This window comes from Budorcas taxicolor, chromosome 21 (assembly GCF_023091745.1).
Source record: "Budorcas taxicolor isolate Tak-1 chromosome 21, Takin1.1, whole genome shotgun sequence".
In the NCBI taxonomy this organism is placed as follows: Eukaryota; Metazoa; Chordata; class Mammalia; order Artiodactyla; family Bovidae; genus Budorcas; species Budorcas taxicolor.
The window spans coordinates 50,782,714-50,808,070 of record NC_068930.1 but is presented as its reverse complement, the minus strand read 5'-3'; the positions used below and the strand labels follow the sequence as shown (position 1 = coordinate 50,808,070).

Here is a 25,357-nt window from a genome sequence, read left to right as displayed (position 1 = left end):
TCTCCTATTTCATGCTTCACCGATGAGTATTATTGCTGCTCTGGACTTTCACTGAATGCCAGGTTTTTGGCAAAGAAGTGGGATCCAGGTGAAAACGCCCGTCTCTTGCTGCATGTGAGTATGCTGCAGGTGGCTTTGAAAATGGCTTTTCAACTTTGAAGTCATTTCTTTAATTGGCCTTTTCAGGCTTGGAAGAGGTGCACTGCTATCCTGGCTGCCGAGCCCAGGTTATGAATCTCAGCAGTTTGGGCCCCCAAAATCCTTCATCTCCAACAACCAGGGAAAGCCTGGTTTCCCCAGGCAGCAGATTTGTACAGTGATCTTTTCCTCTCTTAGGAAGGGAAGATAATTTATTCACCATTTCCTTACACTCATTTCTCAGTAATCTACCAGTTGTTTTATGATAACCTTTCTGATGGACAACGTGGTATGACTCCCTCTAAAGGTCACTGGTGAAGCAGCTATGCTGTTTCCCTTTCTCCTTGGGAACTGCAAAGAAGAAAAGATTCCATGTTGTGGCTTCTAAGGCCCAAATCCTGCTTACCAGGCTGGCAACTTCACAAATTTCCCAGCCTGCCTATAGGAGTAGTCCAGCTCTACAGTACAAATTGCTTTCAAACAAACATTTTCTACATACAAAATTAGAAAAATAACAGCAAAACCAACAAAGAGGTGACTCAGAGAGAAAAAGGAGGGGCAGAAGGAACATGTCATTTTTCCACTCCTTTCTGGCTTCTTTATCTGGGTTGAATTTTGAGAATGTTAAGCCCTCTCCTGTCTACCCACTATTAACCACAAAGTCTTCTGATTTCAGTAGCTGACTTAAAGCAGGTAACTTTTTTCAGCCATCCAAATGGACTAAAGATGTTGTCAGGTACAAGATGTTTCATTAAGGATCTATCTGGTCTCCTTGGGGGGCAGGGATTCTAAAGTTTGGGCCCCAAAGAAGGTAACCTAAGATTGGTCCCTACTAATGAGAGACAGCAGGAAGGCTTCCTCCAGGGTTTGTAAATGAACCACCAACTGGAACTCAAAGAAAATTCTGGATTTCCTTGATTTGTACAATCAACATCTTTTTATTGGCTTGTCTACGACCTTGGAGCCACCCAATATGTTAAATAACTTCACACGTTAAAAAAGTGGTGGGGGAAATGAGGGATAAAATTATTTTGTGGGGCTTGGCATAAATCTGTATTTCAAATAAACTATGTGTGAGCTGTGTCTTTGAGAAGAACACGTGCAGTGCAGTTTTGATCTTCACTTTATAGATGTACATAAGTAATACAAGGCCTGTTTTGATCATACAATTAAAAACAAATGTGATCCAATGTTGTAATACTCTGTCTCCTTGTATTCGTGAATAACAACTCTCAATCAAGATGTGAACCATCATGATCTAATGGTTTCGAAGGACTGGAACCCCATCCTCATTTTTGCCTGTGAACTTGCCCACATTCTGTCTTTGGGGTGGGGGCTCTCTCATATGTAATCATTCTAATGGGATAGAGTTTTAGTGTATGATATGGTTCCTGAAAGAAAGAATCTAAAAACACTTTAAAATTGTTTTTCACAGTCTCCTTCTAAGTGCTTTGCTTAACATTTAACAACTATCTTCATTATATTATGATTTAAGAATTTGGGAGTTTTTCAAAAATAGGAATGTTAAAGCTATTTGTATCAGAATGCTTTTAGCTGTAAGTTAACAGAAGATGTAACTGAAAGCGCTCAAATAGTAAAGGTTTATTTTTAATTTCATGTAACCAGACATCTGGAGGTAGGATGCCAGGATTGGTTCATTGAGCAGTCCGATGATGTCATCAAGATCAAGGTCTTTTCTTTTTGCTGGACATCCTGAGTTTGTGGGTGGTGATATTTCACTTGACCACAGTACACAGGGATATCATGCAGTGTGGACAACATCTAGTGAAAAAGAGGGTCTTTTCTTCCCATGTACTCTTTTCCTTAGGCCAGAAATTCAAGACTTCCAGCATGCATCCCTCCCTCTTTGCTGGTCCAAGAGGCTAGGTTTGGGTTGTATATCCATGTTTAACCTCCTTGCTAGGAAGGGAATGGGACCACCATGATTGGCTTGAAGAACTCAGCTTCACCCCCTGGACTGGCAAAGGGCTCTCTTCCCAAAGTGCAGGGAATGGTGAATACCTGCACCTCCAGGAACAAAGACGGTTGAGGAGGGTATCTGTTAAATCAACAGCTAAAAGTGCTCCCCACTGACTTTTTGGACAACGCTATTTTTATTTTAATATTTAGTATGAATATTTCATTGTTTTATCATATTGCTAAACTTTGCGTTGTCTTTTCCCACACAGAATTATCCTGATATTTGTCTTAAGGGCAAAACTGTATCCTATGGGGAAAAAATTTATCCTAGAGCCTAAGTTTTTTTCTCATCTGATTCACCTAGAAAATATTTTATAAACAACCCAAAAGTTTTTCCAGAAAATAATCTTGTTCGTCTCAGCCCAGATCTATCAGTTATGCAGGAAGTGTTGCATTTGACTTTAAAAGAGAATGGAAGTGGAATAGAAATCTGATTTTTAACTGCTTCTCCTAAAATAAGAAATGACAAGACATTTTTGCAATAGAAATGACTTGACTTTTCAAATGTGCTTGTTAAAATAGTTTTAAGAAAAACTGCAGTACCTCTACATTTCAGTGGACAAGCACCAAGGACTGTGGACATGGACAAGAGGCTGGGAGGACAGGGTTCATCTGCAACATGAAGAAAATAATCATTCCTGCTTCAAAGGAAGGATTATTGTGACAGTTGAATGACATTAAAATATGTCCACATGCCTTCATATATTTATTCTTAACAGAGTGGTAAGTCCACATTAAGCATTCACCAAATTTGACTATTTTTACTTATAACAGTATTAATAAAAGTTGATACACATCCAAGCTAACATTTTCCTACACAGGGTAGTTAACATCAAACTCATAACTTTTAGAAGTAACAACTTTGAGAAACAAAATATGAGGTCTTCCGTACAGTTCATACTGCAGTTTTATAGGAGGTCTTGAACTGGTTCTTGTGTCTCTTCTGAAGAGTTCCCCAGTTGGCTTAATATGGGTCAAAACTTAAAACCGCAGTAGTGGCTTTACTGTCTTCTCAGCAGACATTAGAATCTCACTTTCCATTCATTCAGGGAGTAGATGAAATGTGTCAATCTGGTTCTTGAGAAGTAAGCAGGTTGAAGCACGTTGATATGAGTGTTGCAAATCTCTTAACTTCCTTGCTTATTGTCCTGATAAGCTATGTGCCCTGTATTTCAAACCAAGACTACATGAGCACAGAAAAAAAAAAAAAAAATTGGCAGAATGAACAGTGCATGTGAGTATAAACATCAGTTTTTTAGCCAAAAAGAGTATCTTCCTCATAAGACATTACCAGTCCTTTCTGTTTTTTAGAATCTGTATGTCATAGTTTTACACTAGGAAAACTTCCAGTAATTATCAATCAAGTCAAGAAAATAAGTCATCAGCTTAAGGCCTTGCCCACATTCTCTTGCTCAGACTTAAAAAAAAAAATTGTTGAAGTATAGTGGTTTTACATTTCTACTGTACACCGTAGTGACTCAGTTACATATATTTGTTTTCTTATTCTTTTCCATTCTGGCTTATCACAGGATATTGAATACAGTGCTTCACAGTGAGATGTTGTTTATCCATCCTTTATATACAGTTTGCCTCTGCTAATCCCAGGCTCCCGGGGCTTCCGTTCCTTACCCCCTTTCCCCTTTGGCAACCACAAGTCTGTTTTCTTTGTCTATGAGTCTGTTTCCATTTCATAGATATGTTCATTTGTGTCATATTTTCAACTCCACATGTAAACAGTCTCATATGGTATTTGTCTTTCTCTTTCTGATTTACCTCACTTAGCGTGATCATCTCTGGGTCCGTCCATATAGCTGCAAATGGCATTATTTCATCCTTTTTTGTTACTAAATAATATTCCATTGTCTATGTACCACATCTTCCTTATCCATTCATCTGTTGATGGACATTTAGGTTGTCTCCATGCCTTGGCTATTATAAATAGTGCTGCTATGAACATGGGGGTGCATGTATCTTTTCAAATTATAGCTATGTCTGGATATACTGCTGGATCATATGGCAACTCTATCTTTATTTTTTTGAGGAACCTTCATACTGTTTTCCATAATGGCTGCACCAATTTACACCCCCACCAATTCCCTTTCCTCCACATCCTTTCCAACATTTGTTATTTGTAGACTTGTTAATGATGGCCATTCTGACTGGTGTGAGGTGGTAGCTCATGGTAGTTTTGATTTGCATTCTTGCTCACATTTTGGGTGTGACTCTTTGAATTGGCCCAAGTGCCGCTATTACCTGACCAAAGGCTCTTCACAGGAGAGGCCACAGTACGGAGGAACAGCAACAGTCACTTTGACTGTAGAGGCCAATTTCTGGATCCAGGACTTTGGTTTGTAAGTAAATAAAGGAATTTATTATGGATATTCCTGGGTATCTCAAAGAATCAAAAGCAAAGGGAAATGTCAGTATTCAAGACGGGTCAAGATGTAATGAGGCTTAAAGAAATCCTGGCCACAGAATCACACTTAGAGTACCAGAACTTCTGCATCTTGCTCCTCTGTCTTCCTGAATGACGGCTTCCTTCTTCCTTATCACTGCAGATTGACTTTCCCTGAATGACGGAAAACATGACTACTGTTAATAGTCTAGCCTTATATCTTAGAACTTCAACCACACAGAGCAAGGCTGACCTTTTCAGTTCCAATTCCAAAACCCTGGAGAAAAACTCTATTTGGATCAGATTAACAGGAACAAAGAAATGGAGTACCATTTGGATCCATTCAGCAAGTTGCCTGATCAACCACTGCCTAACAAGCAGTATCATATTATACTAATATATGGGTTCTAGTAGTTTAAAAAAATTGGGTGGGACAGTTCTCAACAGAAGAGTTGCCAGCCTGGCTATTCCATAGATACCCACTATTGCATGGATATACTGTAAAAATAATGCAAGGAAGTAGACGATTCTCACTTCTCATTTGTCAGCAAATGCTGCCTATGGTCCTTGAGAATTTCCCATTAAAGCTGCTCATTCACTGTTAGAGAGTTCAGGAGGATGAGCTGCTGGAGCTGGTGAGGAGCAGGGGACGACTGCATACGATAGAGCAGAGCAGGGAGAGGGCACATGGAAGCATCCCCAACATGAAGCAGAGGGCTCTGGGCCTCCCAGCTCTTTTCAGATGAAACCCTTATGGTGGTCCCGACTGCCTCTCTTCCCTTCTGCCTTACACCTCTTTTTAATATTTTCTTTCATCATTTTTAAAATGAAGACCTTCTGTGTTGCTTATAAGACTTCTGACCTCCTTCAGCAAAGTAGTGCTCCACTTTAGGCAAAAGTTTAAAGGAATGCAGAGTGTCTGTTTTCAGAAATGTGCTGTTCTGTGTCTTTTTGTTCTTTTTCTTAGAATAACAAAATCTGAGGATTGGAGTAAACCAACCTTGAGACACATCAAGTCCTTGCAGTGTTGTGTACATCTGTCTCTGGCATCCATGATGAGTGGTCATCCACACTGCTTGGTCACATTCCAAAGGGAACACACCACTTCTCAGGAGAGTCCAGTCTGTGTTTAAATAGGTCTGACTGTTAGAAGCACTTCCTTGTACCAAGCTTCTACTGAGCCCAAAATGTGTCTTTCTCTGTTGCTTCCATCTGTTGGTCCTAGTTCTACCACCTGGAAACCAACAGAAAAGTCTAACCTGTTTCCTATATCCTCACTTTTCAAAAGATTCATCAGATGTTTGTCCCTAAGATCTTTCTTCTCCAGCTGAGCTACTGTTCGTCCTATATCTATTCTCTGTTGCATGGAATTTCAAGTACCTCTATTAACAGGGACACTCTGTTCCAGAAGCTTTCTTTACTTAAATGTTCTTCTTCATTCCTGCCCACCCCCCATAACCAGGCATAATCTTCCAGGTGCGAAAAAAGCAGCACAAAAAGAACAGAACTAATAATGTTTTTTATTATAAATATAGAACTTCTATTCAAGAAAATCACATTTATCTTTTAGGAAGATCAAATCTAGGCAGAGTCATTCTCATGCTGAAAATTATATAATAATTTATAATGAAATTCAAATTAGAAAGAGTATTAAAATTTTACAAGTAAATTTCAGGCCTCAGTAGTCGAAATGGAAAGGAAGTGGGGGAATTCATGAATTCCCGTAGTTCTTCAAAGCACGTCTGCTTTACTTCCTTTATATTAACACAAATGCTAGTGCTATTCATTAAGTCAAAAACAGCAGGCAGAGTAAGCCCGCGTTAAGGGATCATTTGATTCCTTTCTTTCTCTTCATAAAATCTGTAAGATTAACAAATATTTGTGTTCTGTTTACATACACACGTGCAGATGCGCACACATACACACAAGACACACAAGCACTGTAGGGAACACCAGCCCTCAAGGGACTAACAATTAGAAGCTGTAAGACGAGCCTTTGGCTCCCTTCATTGGAAGGCGCTGTGTAAGCCAGTGTGTTGAGGAAGAGTAAGAGGTTGCCATCTTGGATTGAGTGCCCCAGTGGGTTAGTCTGAATAAACTCTTAACTTTTTTGTTCCAGAGCACAGCTAGAAGCAGAACCCAACTTAAGGGTGCTGGAGTGAAGTTTGATGAGTTAATCAGAGTCCAGTCTTCTCTAGGATATTAAGTGGCTGTCCTAAAAGAGGGACTGGTTGAGTCCTACCTTTATCTGTATCCACTTACCGGTTCACCAGGGGAATTGATTATCTCAGAAAATGATGCAGAATATTCTTTCCTATTGAAATATTTTCATACTATATGTATATTTACACTATACCTTCATGATAATTCAGTTTATGAAGAATCTGCCTGCAGTGCAGGAGACCCTGGTTCAATTCCTGTGTTGGGAAGGTCTGCTGGAGAAGGGATAGGCTACTCATTCCAGTATTCTTGGGCTTCCCTTGTGCCTCAGCTGGTAAAGAGTCCATGTGCAGTGTGGGGACCTGGGTTCGATCTCTGGGTTTGGAAGATCCCCTCGAGGAAAGGCTACCCACTCCAGTGTTCTGGCCTGGAGAATGCTGTGGACTATATAGTCCGTGGGGTCACAAAGAGCTAGACACGACTGAGCGACTTTCACTTTCATACCCTCATAGCATATATATGTGTACATGAGTGTGTAAAGATCCCAGGGCAGACAAATTTAAGATTTTGAATCTTAAATTTTAATGAGAAATATGATGATATGGGGTGGGAGGTGGGAGGGGGGCTCAGGATTGGGAACTCATGTACACCTGTGGTGGATTCATGTCAGTGTATGGCAAAACCAATACTGTATTGTAAAGCAAAATAAAGTAAAAATAAAAATTTTAAAAAAAATTTAATGAGAAATAAATGGTGACTTTTTATAAAACTTATAGGCATATGGCACTCATTCTTTTTTTTCCTAAAAATGTCTGAATATGTGACCACATGTCAATATTGAAAACAACAGCTGTCCCATGCCCTGTGAGATTGCATGTCAGCAGGAGAGTTTGGTGAGCTCCAGTCCATAGGGTCACAGAGTCAGACACAACTGAGCATGCATGCACCACCTCCAGGAAAGTTTGATACTTCTACTGCCAGGAGCATGTCTCTGTAATTAGCCCTCCCTGACCTTCTTTCATCTCCATCAAGGAAGTTAAAAAAATTATGACTGATTTGGGACAGGGCTAAGAGCCCTTGTTCCACAGCCATATAGTTTGTTAGTTTCCCCTATGTTAGTAAAGCTAAAATTGAGGGTTTCATCACCTGGTTAGCCTCTGAAGTTTTAGTCTAGTGGGCTCAGGTGTAGCCTTAACTTCATTTGGTGACCACAGGGAAGACATACAAAATGGTAGAGAGCTCAAGGCTACCAACCACACAACTTATGAAATGAAGATTCATTAGATTAAGGAGGGTTGAGTTTATCTTTAAAGTACAACTCATGATTATCTTTAGCAGCTTACCCAAGGGGTTCCGGTCTCAGCATCATTTATTCCTCTTCTGAATGTCATAGAACATATAAATGTAGAATTCATAGTCTCTCCGCTTTAGCATTAAAACAAAGGAAGATTTCATGACTAATGAGCTATACTGAATAGTTGGGAATACTTTAGATAAGTTGCTTTATCCATCCTAATTCCCTTCCTTATATGTGTGTGCTTGCATAGCCACTCAGTCATGTCCAGCTGTTTGCAACCCCATGGACTGTAGCCTGCCAGGCTCCTCTGTCCATGGAATTTTCCAGGCAAGAACACTGGAGGGAGTTGCCATTTCCTCTTCCAGGGGGTCCTCCTGACCCAGGGATTGAACCTGCGTCTCTTGCATCTCCTGCATTGGCAGGAGACCGTGCCACCTGGGAAGCCCTCCTTACTTACATAAATCTTTTCATTTCTCCAATAGGTTGTTCGGTTTTTACAAGGGGATTCTGCCACCCATCTTGGCTGAAACACCAAAAAGAGCAGTAAAGGTAAGCAACATATGCCTTCCCATCAAGTGAAAATGGACTTAGTGCTTCAGCATTAGCACATCCAACAATGAGTTATGTGACATTAATGGGAATTAAATGTGAAATACTGAAATTTTTATAAAGAAATCATATTTTTATCATAATTCGACTTGGTCATTCTCTCAAATATTGCTATATTGGTTTGTGGATTTCTTTCTCCAGGTAAAAGCATTCCCTTCTAATGGTGAAGTTACACAGAAAGCACAGTGGTAAATGAAATTCATGTAATCAAACCACAGCAGCCACAAAAGAGCTTGGACTTTTTCTCAAGACAATTCATAAACTTGCCTTTGGAGCAATAATTAGTAAAGAGAGAGAGGAGAGGAGGGAGGAGAGGTAGAAAAACCTTCCCTAAATCATTCTCATTTTATGTACAGAGTGAACTAATACATTATATTTCTTTGTGTGTGATTCTTATATAACCCATTTATTTGGTGTGCTAACTTCATTTTTCCACCCTGGTCTCCTCTGTTGAAGTATTCTATATTTGTTTTTACAAAATTACTAGCAATACTTCCACTACATTGATTTCCATTCTTTAACCACAGAACTATGGAGTTTTTTTAAGATTTTTTTCTTTAATGTAGACCATTTTAAATGTACTGGATCTGTTACAATATTGCTTCTGTTTCCTGTTTTGGTGTTTTGGCCACAAGGCATGTGGGATCTTAACTCCCTGACCAGGAATCAAACTCGCAACCCCTGCATTGAAACATGAAGTCTCAACCACTGGACCGCCAGGGAAGTCCCTTCTATGGAGGTTTATGTACTCCTTGTGTTATGCTCCGAGCCCGTATCTCCGAACCGACCGAGATAGCAAGTCCACCACAGTACTGCAAACGCAAGAAGGGAGTTAGTTTATTCCTAGCGCGCTAGGGCCCAAGTCTCATCGCACACAAGGGAATCCGACAAGAGCCCCGAACAAAGGAGTATGGCGGCTTATATACAGGCAGTTCTTTGTCTCAGTTACAGGAGTAGCTGGCGTTACATGATTGGCCAGGCAGGATGAGCACATATCCTGTCTCTTTCTGGTAAACATGACTCAGGTCCTAGAGACCGTCGTTTGGTCCCTAACACTTGCTGGTTCAGTATCTGGATATGAACATGGAGATCTAGCAGGACCTCCAGGGGAAGTGAAAGTGAAAGTCACTCAGTTGTGTCCAACTCTTTGTGACCCCATGGACTGTTCCCTTCTCCAGGGGATCTTCCCAACCCAGGGATCGAACCCAGGTCTCCCACAATGCAGGCGGATTCTTTACCAGCTGAGCCACTGGGGAAGCCTCCTGATCTAGCAGGACCTCCAAAGGAAAAAGAAATAAATCTGATCATGCTTTTTTCTAGGTTCTTTCAGACAGAAGTCCTGATCACAGTGACTCTGATGGCATTGTCCCCTCCCCCACACCACCACCATCACCAAATACAGCTTTGTCTTTCCATAATAAAGATAGCGTAAACTTAAAGACTTCCTTTCCAACTGATGACATAAAGCTTTTTTCTCACACATTACTCAATTTGTATGCCCAACATTCCTGAAAGGTAAGAGAAAGCAGCTTATATGCTTATACTCAGTTAATCAAGATGACTGGGTTAAAAATTATGATTTTTAAAAAACCAACATATATACACAGACATCAAAGTTTTACTCATGTGAAAATGGAGATTTAATAGGATTTCATTCCGGTCTAGAGTGCAGAAAGCAAAGCTTTAAAATGTTTTTCCTCTATAAATTCACCTCTTCATTGCTATAGTTTTTGTGATTTTATATTATTACTTCAATACAAATTTCATTATAAGGATCTGAATCGCAATAGAGAATCTGGAAAAAGTTCACCAAAGTACGCAAGAGGGCTGAATTGAATTATGAAATGGCTTCACTTGATAAAAGATTGCCCAAGTAAACAAACAGAGCATACTTCCTGTTCAAGGAAAGTCACTTTGTCTCCACGGAATAATATATTCATTTGTTCAGAGTTTTACATGTATAAATAAAGTAAACTGCAATTACAGTTTTTCCTGGAATACTTTTCCTTAATACTATATGTTGGAGACAATTTAAGCTTTTAGAGGATTAACGTTTATCAATGTTGAGCAGTCTTTTATGGGAGAAAAAAAAAATTGAGCTTTACAAAACTGAGCTAGTCTCAACTTTAAAAAAACAATGCTCCCTGCCAGAACAATGGTTAACAGATGAACTTTTGGGCAACTGGATATGGTGTATGTGTCCCAGACATCTTGTTTCAAGTAGATTTTACCTTAAAATTATTGAGACATATGGTAAGTATGTTGGCTTTTTAAGTATGACTTCGAGTTAAGTGTATCTTTGCCAGATGGATAGCACCAGTTTTTCAACACAATTTATGAAAACATTCCTTTTATAGATATTTATCTTAGGATTTGTGAGGAAAATGATCATCTGATTGCAACGATTTCATACATCATAAACTGCTTTATTGTATGCCATCACAGTTTACTTTGAAAAAATATTCAGGCCATAGATATATACACACATGTATACATATGTATATATGGTCTCTGAAATTATGTATATATATGTGTATGTATAGAGAGAAATAGATAAGGTCTAGAAACAGATAATTTTTGTCTGTACTTTATTCTTTGAATGAATTTCAGCATTAAAATAATAATATTCATTGATGCTAAATAAATGAAACTCCCCTTCACAAATAGAGACAGAATTAGTATTGCCGTTAGCAAAAGGAAATGAAGACTCTGAAAGAGACCAGTTGGTTGCTCAGAGATGGCAGGCACTGCGTGCTGGATTCCAGGATCTAGTTTTGAGCATCACAGGTCTGGAAACACCATCAGTTCATGGTCAGACTCTCAAGGACTGCTTAACGCCAACCAAACTCACAAAATATTATATATTGTGAAGTCTTTTTGTTCACCACTGTATCCTTTACACTTATCACAGTGCCTATGAGTAGATGTTCCATGGATATTAGATGAATAAATGAAACATGTGTAACAGGAACTTCCCTGGTGGCTCAGTGGTAAAGAATCTGCCTGCAATGCAGAAGACCCAGGTTCAATCCTGGGTTGGGAAGATCCCCTGGAGAAGGAAATGGCTATCCATGCCTGTAGAATCCCATGGACAGAGGAGCCTGGAGGGCTACAGTCCATGTGGTCACAAAGAGTTGGACACAACTGAGCAAACAGCACTTTCACTTTCATGTAACAAGAAACAGAAAGAAAATTTATTACTTTATAACAGGAGAATTCCTGTCCTGTTCCCCCAAATTCCCACATCTACTATTCAGAGTTTCCAAAAGGCCGAGACTTCCATTTCCAGCCAAGATGAAGTCACAGGGACCAGATTTACTCTGCTGCCTGAAACAGCAAAAACAGAAAATGAACAAAATATATGAAACCAGAATATTTTTAAGACACTGGACATGAAACAAAGAGGGAGAGTCATACCTGAGATGCAAAACAGATGAGATGTGCCCTGCAAATTGCCCCAACTCACTGCCTTGAGTTCTCAGCTCACGAATACACAGGAAAAATCCAGTTGACTGCATCAACCATTGGACTCCCTGGGTTGAGAAAGAGCTGAGAAGCTAGGAGGGAAAGGCATCTAGAGTTCGCAGGACAGAGCACCAGACAAAGAGAGATCTGCATAGAGAGAGACACCTAAGATCTGCAGAGGGACACCTCCAGTATCCAGCTGACCAGGGCACACATGAGGAAACTAGCGAGGCCTGGAAAGACTGGTCAAAAGGATTCGCAGGAACAGTGCTGGGCAGTCACACAGGACTGGGAATAGTGCCTGTTACCACCAACCAAACTGGGAGGCTTCAAAATGTATAGGGCATTGAGAGCGATACCCAGAAGGGTTTGCTTCTGTGATGGGGAATAGTCAGTCCTAGTCTGGGCACTTCTCAAGGCCTACTTGTTAAAAGTATGACCCAAATGGATCAGACGGTTTCCCTGTAATGTAACTGCCTCTCAGAACAGATGATCTGGGAGGTCAGCTTAATCATCAGATTGTTTAGTGAGCAATGAAAGTACCCTTCAGAGGGCTGGGTCACCCAGGTAAACCGTGCTCACCTCCCCTGTCCAACCACAGCTTGACACTTCTCCAGGGACCACACAGCCTGTCCTCCAGGTCCAACCCCTCTCCCAATTAGACTACCAATTTAAAGGTTCCAGTAGATAGATTATGTATACCATAGTAATTTGGATTTCAGATTTTACATTCAAGATTCCCAAAACCCTGACTGACTATAAAGGTTTTCTAAACTCTTTACTACACATTTGCATGACTTTGAATAGGTAACATTACTACATGTTGTTGTTATTGTTCAGTTGCTAAATCATGTCCAACTCTTTGCAATGCCATGGACTGTAGCACTCCAGACTCCTCTGTCCTTCACTATTTCCAGCGATGCCATCCAACCATCTCATCCTCGGTCAGGCCCTTCTCCTCCTGCCCTCAATCTTTCCGAGCATCAGGGTCTTTTCCAATGAGTAGCTCTTGACATTAGGTGGCCGAAGTATTGGGGCTTCAACGTGTTGACTCTCCTAATTTCATCCTTGAAGAGTGTAATCTCATATCTTATGTGATAGGGTAACTTTATCACTTCTCTGACTAAATATTATGGAGGCAATAAAGGATTAGTGCTGCATAGAAAGGAATTAAAACAACAATTAATCTAGTTCTTAAGAATATAGTCTAGTATAATATCTTTTAAATTTTACACATGGGAGACAGTCAATAAATATCTGTTGAATGAATGAATATTTTTAGCTAATAATGGGTTGCACATTGTAATGACGTTACATTATTTTAATATTGTTGGAAATCCATTTTAAAAGATTTTAACTTTTCCTTTCTTGAGATATTGTTTTATTTATATTCAGTAATTTAGACTTTGATCGCAAAGGTAGAAATTAAAACAAGTTTGTTTTTTTTAAGTTCAAAGCACTATTTCTTTCATAGAATATGTAATATATATTGTTCATTACTTTTGGTTTAATCTATTAGCAACTTATCACTGATCTATGAGGCTTCTTTACTGCCAGGAACCTGAATTACTTCATCCCAGCCATAACCAGAATCTTCCAGGCAGACTGCTGATGAGTACCAACCAGCTAGTGGTAGCTTCTCTCTTTTTTCTTTTTTTTTTTTTTAACAGTTATACAGATGGGAACATGAAAAGCCTAGAATTGCTCCAAAGTGTAGACTTGGAATTCCCTGTGAGAACTGCTTAGAGTTACAGGTCAAGTCCAGAATTCCCTGGTAGCTCAGCTGGTAAAGATTCCACCTGCAATGCAGGAGACCCTGGTTCGATTCCTGAGTTGGGAAGATCCCCTGGAGAACGGATAGCTACCCATTCCAGTATTCTTGGGCTTCCCTGGTGGCTCAGACAGTGAAGAATCAGCCTGCAGTGCAGGAGACCTGGGTTTTATCCCTGAGTTGGGAAGATTCCCTGGAGGAGGGCATGGCAGCCCACTCCAGCATTCTTACCTGGAGAATCCCCAAGGACAGAGGAGCTTGTTGGGCTACAGTCCATGGGGTCACAAAGAGTAGGACATGACTGAGCGACTAAGCACAGCCCAGCACATCAAGTCCATGTTCCCACACTTCTTCAAGATCTCTTTGGTCTATCATTTCTTTTCATGACAAAAAGTCAGAAAGGAAAAATGCATACTCACCCTGGAAGGGAACAAGGTAATGAGGCATTCTGCGAGGTCCATCCTCTCCCAGAACTTCCTGAACTCACATGGACCCCTTAGAGCATGTTTCCAAAATATAGGCCATGACCTGTGAACTCTGAAATCAATTTAGTGGGTCACCAGAAAAAAATTTCTGATGAAACAGAGTAGAAACAGAATGCATTACACATAGTGAAGAGGTAAACATTGTTTTACGGCAGTGTTTTGTTCCAGTTATAAATGTGAGTGTGTGCGGCATGCATGTATGGACCTGAGTTGGGTAAATAATTTTTACTTAGATTGTGGTCAAACTCTGTGGGAGAGGGAGAGGGTGGGATGATTTGGAAGAATGGCATTGAAACATGTATAATATCATATAAGAAACGAATCGCCAGTCCAGGTTCGATGCAAGATACAGGATGGTCGGGGCTGGTGCACTGGGATGACCCAGAGGGATGGTTCGGGGAGGGAGATGGGAGTGGGGTTCAGGATGGGGAACACGTGTACGCCTGTGGCGGATTCATGTTGATGTATGGCAAAACCAATACAGTATTGTAAAGTAATTAGCCTCCAATTAAAATAAATAAATTTAAATTTAAAAAAAAGTTTGAAATCTTCTGCCTTGAGGAACTCAGCTTCCAGGGTCAGGGAAGGCAAGAAGATTTCAGCAGGAAAAAAATTCTAGCACAGAGAATCTCTTCCCAAACCACTAAAAATCATGGCTCAGCAGTGAGTAGTGCAGTATAGTGGTTGAGAGCAAATTCAGGCTTTGGAGTCGGACGTAGTGAGAAACCTCAATCCTTTGACTCCCTAGCTGCAGGACAGATATCTACAAATGGGAATCATGATTGCGATATAACCTGTCATATGGATTAAATGCAGTAGCCTGTGCAAAGGTCTTAGCATGTTTCCTGGACCACAGCAGGCTCTCATGAATGATCCATGTCAATGAGGAATCTATGGTTCCTTTAGTCCCAAAGTGAAAAAAGGAAATGGAAACTAAGATTATCTGAAAGTCTCCTGTGTGCCGGGACTGTCAAGAAATCTTCCTCAAGTCCTTTTACTTAAAGACTACTCTAGAAGTGAAGTCTTGTGTCCTCGAGGTCAGAAAGGTCAAGCTATGCTTCCAGAGTTCAGTCAGGATTCAAACCTAGGACTGCTCATGTCAAAATCCACATAAAGTGATTATCAAAGAATTGTTATCATGATGACCATGAGAAGAGAGAAAAACCTAAATTATTTTTTGAACCCAAGACCATAACCCTTGTCCTTTTAATCATTTCTAGTACATCTTTCATCAAAACTGTGGTGGCTCCTGGTGTTACTAGTTGAACATCAGGATAGTTTCTGGGTTATTACCACCCACTAGATGGTTATTACCAAGAAGGCAGGGGTTTCTCCTTGTTTATGCTGCATCCCCAGTGTGTGAACCAAGAAATATTTGTCAAATCAGTGAAAGAATGAATTCCTGCTCTATGGACGTCTACATCCATAGGTGATCTAAAGGACCATAGCACAAAAATCACTCCTGAGTCTTTAAAAGAATCAATCTGTCTGATGATGTAAAGACCCTTGAACTGCCCAAAGATTCATGAGAGCCATGTCTACACGTAACTACCTCTTTCTACCAACAGAATATTATCTGGCTTTCAAATCTACATTTTTTTTCTTGCTCCATTGTACCGGGTTATAAAGTAATAAAGTAGAAGACATTTAAGACCATAAAATGCCCATGCCATTTCTGTAGTCTTGAGAATCAGACCCTAGCAGGACCTAAGAGTGTGTTTTATCGGTGATTTTGGCAGGGTACCTAACAGAGAATCCAGGAGCAAAGCATCATGTTCAACCAGATTGTTGTCCAAAATGCATAGCATAGAAAGAGAGGAGAAAAATTTATTTGGGGCATATTATACAAAGTGACTGATTAGATTTGCCTCCATAGAAATCCCTTCACAGAGAAAATTATATTAAACATCAACTATTGAAAGAACCAACAAAATCTTCATCATCATCAACAGATTTTAAAGGGAAGATTAAACAGCTGTCTTTCTTCATTCAGATTGAGGACAGTTTTACTTTCAGGCAGGGGACAGATTAGATGTGTCCTTGTTGGGTCCTTTCCTAGTTTATCATGGCATCTTCATCATTATTGAGTGTTTAGAAATCCCATGGAACAGTAGAGATACACAGCAATATAAATGCAAGTTACAGCCTAGAAGTGGGTGTCTTTTATAAGGGGGTTAGAAAATTGGGCATTCACTGGGAAAGCAGGTCATAGAGAAAACATAGGACACCGAAGACTTCGGGTCTCTATGCCTATAATTTTGAATCACTGCCATAAAAAAGAAGTCTATTGATGTCTAGGGAAACTGAAAATGGTCATGGTAAATGGCAGCTGTATGGTTCATTTACTGCTATAAAGGATTCCATCAGCTCTTCTGTAGGTTATTATAGCTGCATTTAAAAATGTGAATGTTCAAATAAGATTCAATAGCAACTACCCGAGACTGGATTAAAAACTATGTTCGATGGTTTATCATTTTTTAAGTTGCTAGTGAATATAATGATTTACTAAAGAAATTTGAGTCAATTTAAAGGTTTGCTGCAGGAAATTGTTATAAATCTCTGAGTTTGGTTTTGTTTCACAGTTTTTCACCTTTGAGCAGTACAAGAAATTGCTTGGATATGTGTCTCTGTCACCAGCATTGGTAAGTGAGAGTATTTATTATACTTAAGTGTGTGTGTTATTTCATAAAGCAAAATCTGGAAACAAAAACCCTTTTGATTCCCCAAGCTCAGCTACTAAAATATGAATTTGAGTTATTCAATGTTCAGCTACTTGTTGAAAGCCATCTTCCTAATAACTCACAATTTAGCTATTTTATAGCTCCCAGTGATGAATTTATGATAATGATGATATGTGTGGAAAGGCCCATATGAGACATGGTCAAGAATATAAAATAAAGGGTACATTTGTCAAAGACTCCTTTAAACCCCAAAAAATGCATGTGTTTACATACATACTACACATATCTATTTATGTGAAAGTCAAGGTACCTAAAATTATTTCCTAACAGGTCACTTTTCCAGCTTTTGCTCAAGCTGTAGTAAGTCTAGGACTTCAGGTCACTCTGTGGTCAGATGCACTTGGAGGGGCCTTTTATAGTTGGGGAGAATAGTGATCTTACAATGTCAGATCAACTATTACATAAAAGTCACTTGGTGATTTGAACATTTGTAGATACCACTCCTGTCTTTCTTAGTGATTTTGTTGCTTTTCACAAAACAAGTTAAATTATATTGGCCAAGTATGTTGTATGAGTACAGCGAGAACCCCAGAAAGAGCCAGTGCAATAATTTCTCCTCAAAATCTGCAAAACAAGACTAAACTAAACTAAATCTACCTTGGCCCTCCAAGTGACAACATGCTTTCCAACCTCTACGAATGTACCTTACAACATACCTTCCATCCTCCAGTTTACCTGGCAGTTTACCAGCCAACAGGGCCGCATTCTGAGCTTCAGCTCTTTAGTTACTTTGCATGCTCAGATGCTTCAGTGTCCAACTCTTGGCGACCCTATGGATCCTAGCCCACCAGGCTCCTCTGTCCATGGGATTCTCCAAGCAAGAATACTGGAGAGGGTTGCCATGTTCTCCCTCCAGGGGATCATCTGGATCCAGGAATTCAAAACTGTGCCTCCCACGGCTTTTGCATTGCAGGGGGATTCTTTACTGCTGAGCCACCGGGGAAGCGGTAATTCACTGGGCTTCCCCGGTGGCTCAGCGGTAAAGAATCTACTTGCAATGCAGGAGACGCGGGTTCTACCCCTGGGTCTGGAAGATCCCCTGGAGAAGGAAATGGTAACCCACTCCAGTATTCTTGCCTGGGAAATCCCATGGACAGAGGAGCCTGGCAGGCTACAGTCTGTGGGGTTGCAAAATAGACATGACTGAGCAACTAAAGAACACCAAAGAGTGATTAAGAATTATCTGCTATTTAAAAAAAAAAAAATCATACATGCTCCCTTTCTAGGAAGGCTCCAGTTAAGAAACCCAATAGTGTTGCTTTGTGTTACGACAAGGAAACCTCTGGTCCAGGCTCCTGCTTAAACAAAGGGGCTGTGAGGAGGCCTCTCATGGAAGAAGTGGTAGCATGAGTCCTAAAATTAATTAATTCCTCAGTGTCTTCCCTGAATGTCTCCCTTCACTTTGGAAACATCTTGTTAAAAAGAGGATGGTTTCCAGAGGGTCAGCTGGGTGTTCCTGGGTAGAGCACCTGTAGTATGTGAGAGACCATGCTTCTCTCTTGATAACTCGAAAAGAAAAGCATTTGGCCACTCCAGATCCTTTCACTGGATTCATGCAAACTGTATACAGTTTTTCTCTTTTCTTGAACTCATTTGTTTCAGTTTCTCTTTGATACAGCTAGACACTTAAACAGCCGTTGAATGTCCCTTGGTGCTCTCCCGTGAAAAGCCCGGGAGGCTGGGAACCTGACAGTTAGCGCTGTCTCTGGAACAACCAGAGTAACATGATATGCTGATAGCTGATCAATTCTTTTGACAAGGGACGCTGAACACTAGTTCTGACAGCAAATGTAGCTGAGTTTTATAGAAGAACAAAAAAGTGAATTACTTGGAAGGTTGCATGTAGTAATAAAAACCTGAACATCTGGATTTTAGCTTTTTTCAGTCAGAAGAGTTTGGGACTAGTATTTTTGCTTTCTCTTCTGCTTTTGGCTTCCATGATGGGAGTCTGAGATAAATGAATAAAGTATTTGGTCTGTTACCCTATACAGATATGTTTAAAATTGTGATGAAGGGGCATTAAAAGAAAAATTGTTATTCTCTCCTGAAATCTGTGTAAAATCTTGTTCTTCCTCTTTGTGCAACAGTGACAGTGGTTTTTAGTAACAGTAACAGCAATTTACAAGAGGCTTTCACACATGATTTTGACCTTCATAATAATCTTATTAAATACAAAGATTAGATATTATAGTCTCCATTTTACAGATGAGAAAACTGTGGCATAAAAAATTCATTGTTTTTTTTTTTCATGAAAAGGCATTTTATTTTAAATATAGTAATGTGTACACATCAATCCCAAACCCCCAAGTTATCCCTCCCCTCTTCCCTTCCCCTCTGGTAATAATGTTTGTTCTCTAAGTATGTGAATCTGCTTCTGTTTTGTAAATAAGTTCATTTGTATCACTTTTTTTTTTAGATTCCAAATATAAGTGATATCCTATGAGATTTGTCTTTGTTTGACACATTTTGCTTCGTGGTAATTTCCAGGTCCATCCATGTTCTTGCAAATGGCAGTATTTCATTCTTTTTAATGGCTGAGTCATATTCCATTGTATGTACCACATTGCCTTTAAAAGATTCATTTATACAGAGTTGCCGCTGACACACGTGTTGTTTTTGTGTGAATTATGAAAAGGTGCTCCTTTCTCCTGACTAATGGCTTTCCAGAACTCCCACTTGGCAAACAGGGTGCAGGGTGATTTCAGCCTCCACATGCACCTATGTGCGTAAACTACTGTACATGGCAGCTTTGGTCACACAGCCAATAAGATGGCAGAATCACAACCTAAACCCAGACCCCCTGGCCCTGGATCCTGCCCTGGTTCCATCTTGCCTCCCCTTCTAAGGATATAGAACATTGTTTTCTCCCTTTTCTCTTTTAGTCTCCTATTACAGACTCCTCCTAATAAGAGCTTCTGTTCTTTACTCTTCATTGGCTTCTTTCTTCTCCTAGTTGTATATAGTATAACTTCTCCTGGAGTTTGAGCTTCAGCACTAAAGAATTATTTTTTCCAACATCTGTTTGAAGGCTTGAAACTTTGTTTTATTTTGTTTTCCTGCCAAGTGTGTGTGTTTTTATAGTTGTAGTTATTTAAGTTTCTGAAAAAAACCCTTCAGCATTCTATTCAGAAGAAAATTCTAAAAGTTGTTCTTTCCTAGTGCAGAAATTCTTAACAGGTAGAAAATAACTCGAGACACAGTTACCTTTTGCTAAATGTTCTAGATTTCATTTGAGCCCTTCGAGACAACCTAGCAATTTCTGACCTCAACTTTTATCCCTCAGCTTCTAGGTCTGGAAGAATAGGGCTCAATTTAAAAAAACAGATAAAGGAAGAATTTTAAAATGATTTTTTGTTTCTTAACTTCCTAGAATAGTGACTCTAAGAATGTGGCTATATATTTAAATATTTTCAACCATACTCTTTGGTTACCTGAAATTTACTTTTTATAAACATTTTATTGCTGATTCTGCTCCTTGAATTTTTTATATGCTCGCTAAATGTGTTTAAGCAGTTGTTTAAAAACGAAGCTCTCCTTTTACTAAGTCAAACTCTTAATTGTTACATGCGCAGATGTTTTAGTATCCACCTTAAATACATAAAACAACCTTGCTTTTCATTAAAGGACAAAGTCATTGTTGATGGGGCTTTGACGTTTTATTTTGAATTGTTAGGATGTGGTTTGTGGCTTCTGTAATTTCTGCTTCACGAATTGTCAGCATCGAATCAAGATCTAAAGCTGTTTAGTAATGGTATATGGTGCATTTATGTGAGTTTCTCCATTCTCATTATAACATTCAGCTGCATAGTGTAATGAGTAAGATGTTTAACCTCATACACATGATAACTTGTTTTAAAGTATTGATTGACTTAATTTTTCTAGACATTTGCTGTTGCTGGACTGGGATCTGGACTAACAGAAGCCATTGTGGTCAACCCTTTTGAGGTAGTAAAAGTTGGCTTGCAAGCCAATCGGAACAAATTTACAGAGGTAATCATTTAACGTTTTCCTATTGTTGAGGGAATGTAAAAAATTATTTTTCAGTATATAGTATAAAATTATGAACCCTTCTCCTAGCCACTTGTTAAAGCCATACTAGCTTATTGTTAAGGAAGTAGCGTAAGAAAAAGTCAAACTTCTTCCACAGGAAAGTGCTAACAAAAAAGCACTAAAGTCTGATGGACAAACACGTTTAGACATTTTTATTTTAGAGTTGTAATGAAATGTATAATGACTTATTTGGAAATATTTTCTCTACTTTTAGCAAAACCTCTATTTCACATTTTACTAGAATAGACTGTAGCAAAAAAAACCACTGAGGTGATAATATTGTTGTGCTTTTTTAAATAAAAATTATGAAATCATTTTTTCAAAATTACTTCATTCCCTACTCCACCCACTGCCTTCCCCCAAAGATTCTGATAATCTGTCAAGCTTGTCTTTTGGTTAAATCTGAATGAGCGGGTTACTAAACCTGAGTAGACGTCACCACTTGGACAATGATGGGTCTTGACATTTAATCGCTGGTACATGATGTTCCATGAAGACAGCTTCCCTTGGTCTGTGCTGCCTTCACTTCCTTCCAGTTGCCTAATAATTCCCTTTAAACCACCAAGTCCAATTGCTCTTCTTTTATTCTTTTGGGTGCCAAGCCAAAGGTAGGAAAAAAATAAGGAGATTGGCAGTTCAGGTCCTTTCTTAGCATTTGAATTTACTTCCACAACTGGGTAGCATGTGGTATAAATTGGTCTAGAGGTTCTGCTGACCTGAATTTCTCTGTAGAAAAGCTCCCCTGCCTACCACTTAAGCAGCTGCTAATGGGTGGAGACCCCGCTCACTCCCACCCCACTTCCTGTCTGCTGATACTGCCTAAGAGCTCTCTGGCAGCTTCCTGAGCAGAGCTATGGGAAAGAGAGAGAGCCCTACTCACCTTAGCTGCCAAGGCCTACGGAGGACAGGGCTGGGCTACTACAGCTCCTCAGATGAGGTCAGTCCTAATTAAGGGAGATTTTTTTTAAGTTTCAAAAGGTTGTCCTAATTGCAGAGATACACAGCACTTTAGAAAAGGCTGAGAATCCCTGTATTGCCCTACTCTGTTTCTGTTTTGCTTTTTCTCTATTCTTCCTTGAATGATGGGAAAGATGGCAGGGACCAGAAGGAAATAAAAAGAAACACTTCTCCAATGTCCTATCAATATGGAGCATTTAAGACAGCCCCCATGGAATCTGCTCAAGGAAAATTTGATTTGTTAGACAGGGAGAATTACCAGCTAGGAGAATTGGAGCTCCCCATTCAGTGTCCTATTTTACCTATTGGGAAGCATGTCTTGGGGCAGGAAGGAGTGAGCAAAAGAATACACAGGCCTTCCAACTGCAGTCCTTCATCAAGACAGCGTGTAAGTAGAGAAACACAAAATGGGACAGAGCACCAAGAAGCATTCACAGGAGTGAAAATAACGAATTATCATAGCATGCCTACTCTCACCTAATGTTCTTTTTCTCTGCTCTGCCTTCAAGGAGGTTCTGCACTGAGGCCATGTAAGCCCTGGTTATGTTGTGCATGTGCCAAGGCCTTGCTAGAACACATTAAATGCCCTTGCAGCCCGACACAAGAATGCTGCATGTGCCCGTGCTCCTGGTTCATTGACCGAGTGTGGTCTGTGTAAATTGTTGGTGTATATGCAACTGTTTTTTTTAAGTTGGGGAGAGAGAGGAACTTGTTTGGTGTTGTTTCTTTTGCAGAATTCACTAAACTGCATTCAGAATTCATTTACTTAGACAAAATACAATCTATTGGGTTCCTTATAAAATGTTTGTCGTATTACATCAACTAGTCAGAACATAGTAACAGAGGGATCACGTAGGTCACAGGTGTCAGCATTTATTTCCAGCAGTTATCAGGATTCAGTAGCTGATCAGAGGTGACACTTTGTAGGCAATATTGATCAAATTGAAAAGCAATGCATAGTCACCCAACATAAAGTAATAGGGCTATGCCTATTACCAAAAAAAAAAAACTGAGAGAAAGAAGTGACATGATAAAAACAGCATATTTCAGATCTAGTCATTTAAAACCAACTACCCTTTCAGAGAAGGCAATGGTACCCCACTCCAGTACTCTTGCCTGGAAAATCCCATGGGCAGAGGAGCCTGGTAGGCTGCAGTCCATGGGGTCGCAAAGAGTCGGACACGACTGAGCAACTTCACTTTCATTTTTCACTTTCATGCATTGGAGAAGGAAATGGCAACCACTCCAGTGTTCTTGCCTGGAGAATCCCAGGGACGGGGGAGCCTGGTGGGCTGCCATCTATGGGGTCGCACAGAGTTGGACACCGCTGAAGCGACTTTACAGCTTAGCAGTGCCATTTTGGGCAAGTGCAGATTGAGAGCAAGAGGAGAAGGGGATGACAGGGAATGAGATGGTTGGATGGCATCACTGACTCAATGGACATGAGTTTGAGCAAACTCCAGGAGATAGTGAAGGACAGGGTAGCCTGGTGTGCTACAGTCCATGGGGTCACAAAGAGTCAGACACAACTTAGTAACTGAACAACAGCAAATGTGATAACATATACAAAGGTCTTAACAGAGTCTAGTACGTTATAGGCACTCAACCAATAACAATTTCTAGATGTAAATTGATCCTATAAACCCATAAGGTTTGAGAAATAGATTTATCTTGAGATATGTTCCAGTTAATAGTAACAGCCCACTCCAGTTGTGGGTGCAAAAACAGCTTACTGGGCAATGGTTCCCTTAGGTCATTCCCAACTGACAATACAATCCATTTAGCTGAATTCTTAAGGGAAGGCAGCCCAGTTTCAGTACCTACTGAGGTCTTTAAACTCAAAGGAGGTCTGTTATCATAAACAGTAGTAGTTGGCTATCTGTTTACTGTAAATAACTTGCATGTAGCAGCAGAAGTTTGAGAGGAAACTAAAAACATTTGAAGCCACTTTGGAAAGAGTTCTACCTCAATCAATATGTTCTTCCTTCAGAAGAGTCATATCAAGTAAGCATATATTCTTCATCATGTTTCATGGTCACCTCACCTGGAGGTTGTGAATGAAGCTTATTTTCAGCCTTTTCAGTCAATTACTAGCTATGATTTAAAAAAAAAAAAGAAGAAGAAGAAGATACCCCATGCCGAAGGCAAAGGAGAAGCCCCAGCAAGACAATAGGAGGGGCGAAATCACATTTAGAATCAAACCCCATATGCACCAGAGAAGTTCGGAGGGCTTAAACAAAACCTTGTGCACGCCAGGACCTAGACCCCACAGAGATTAAGCTAGACCAGTCCTTTAAGTGTTTGAGTGTCTCCCATGGAGGCACGGGTCATCGGTGGCTTGCCACATGGGCAGGGGCTCTGGGTGCCGCAGATCTGGGTGACACAGCATGTGGCCTCTTGGAGGAGGTCTCCATTAACCCCACCATAGAGCTGCAAGCAGACGACCCACACACTGCAGAATAATTATACCAAATAAATTCTGGCACTGTTAAGAAAGTTCTAGGACCCACAACAGATTTCCCAACCTGGGGATCTGGCAAAGGGACTGAGAATCTCCAGGGAATTTGACTTTGGAGGCCAGTGGGATTTGATTACTGTACTTCCACAGGATTGGGAAAACAGACTCTTGGAGGACAGAAACAAAACCTTTTGCAAAGCAGGACCCAGGAGAAAGGAGCAATGACCCCACACGAGACTGACCCAGGCTTGCCTGTGAGTGTCCAGGAGTCTCCGGCAGAGACAGAGGTGGACAGTGGCCTGCTGCAGGGTCAGGGGCACTGAATACAGCAGTGCGTGCGCAAGACCTTTGGAAAGAGGTCCCCACTATCTTACTACCCCTGCCACAGCTTGGTCTCAGGTCAAACAACAGGGAGGAAACACAGCCCCACCCAGCAATAGAAAATTGGATTAAAGATTCACTGAGCATGGCCCTGCCCATCAGAACAAAACCCAGTTTCCCCCACAGTCAGTCTCTCCCATCAGAAGCTTCCATAAGCCTCCTCATCCATCAGAGGGCAGACAGAATGAAAACCACAATCACAGAAAACTAATCAAATTGATCGCTTGGACCACAGCCTTGTCTAACTCAGTGAAACTATGAGCCATGCCATGTAGGGCCACCCAAGATAAACGGGTCATGGTGGAGAGTTCTGACAAAACGTGGTTCACTAGAGAAAGAAAGAAAGAAAGAAAGTGAAGTTGCTCAGTCTTTCTTGTGTGACTCTTCATGACCCGATGGACTGTAGCCTACCACGCTCCTCTGTCCATGGTATTTTCAAGGCAACAGTACTGGAGTGCGTTGCCATTTCC

The 25,357-nt window shown here is 40.3% G+C and overlaps 1 protein-coding gene across 1 annotated transcript in view; it reads left to right on the top strand.

The window, feature by feature from the left end:
• Positions 1-25,357, top strand: part of SLC25A21 (solute carrier family 25 member 21) — a 362,628-nt gene that overhangs the window by 293,124 nt on the left and 44,147 nt on the right. Inside the window, exons 4-6 of the mRNA XM_052659966.1 lie at positions 8,453-8,519; positions 16,883-16,942; positions 20,924-21,031. Of these exons, the coding sequence (XP_052515926.1) occupies positions 8,453-8,519; positions 16,883-16,942; positions 20,924-21,031 (235 nt within the window). The remainder of the gene's footprint in view (positions 1-8,452; positions 8,520-16,882; positions 16,943-20,923; positions 21,032-25,357) is intronic.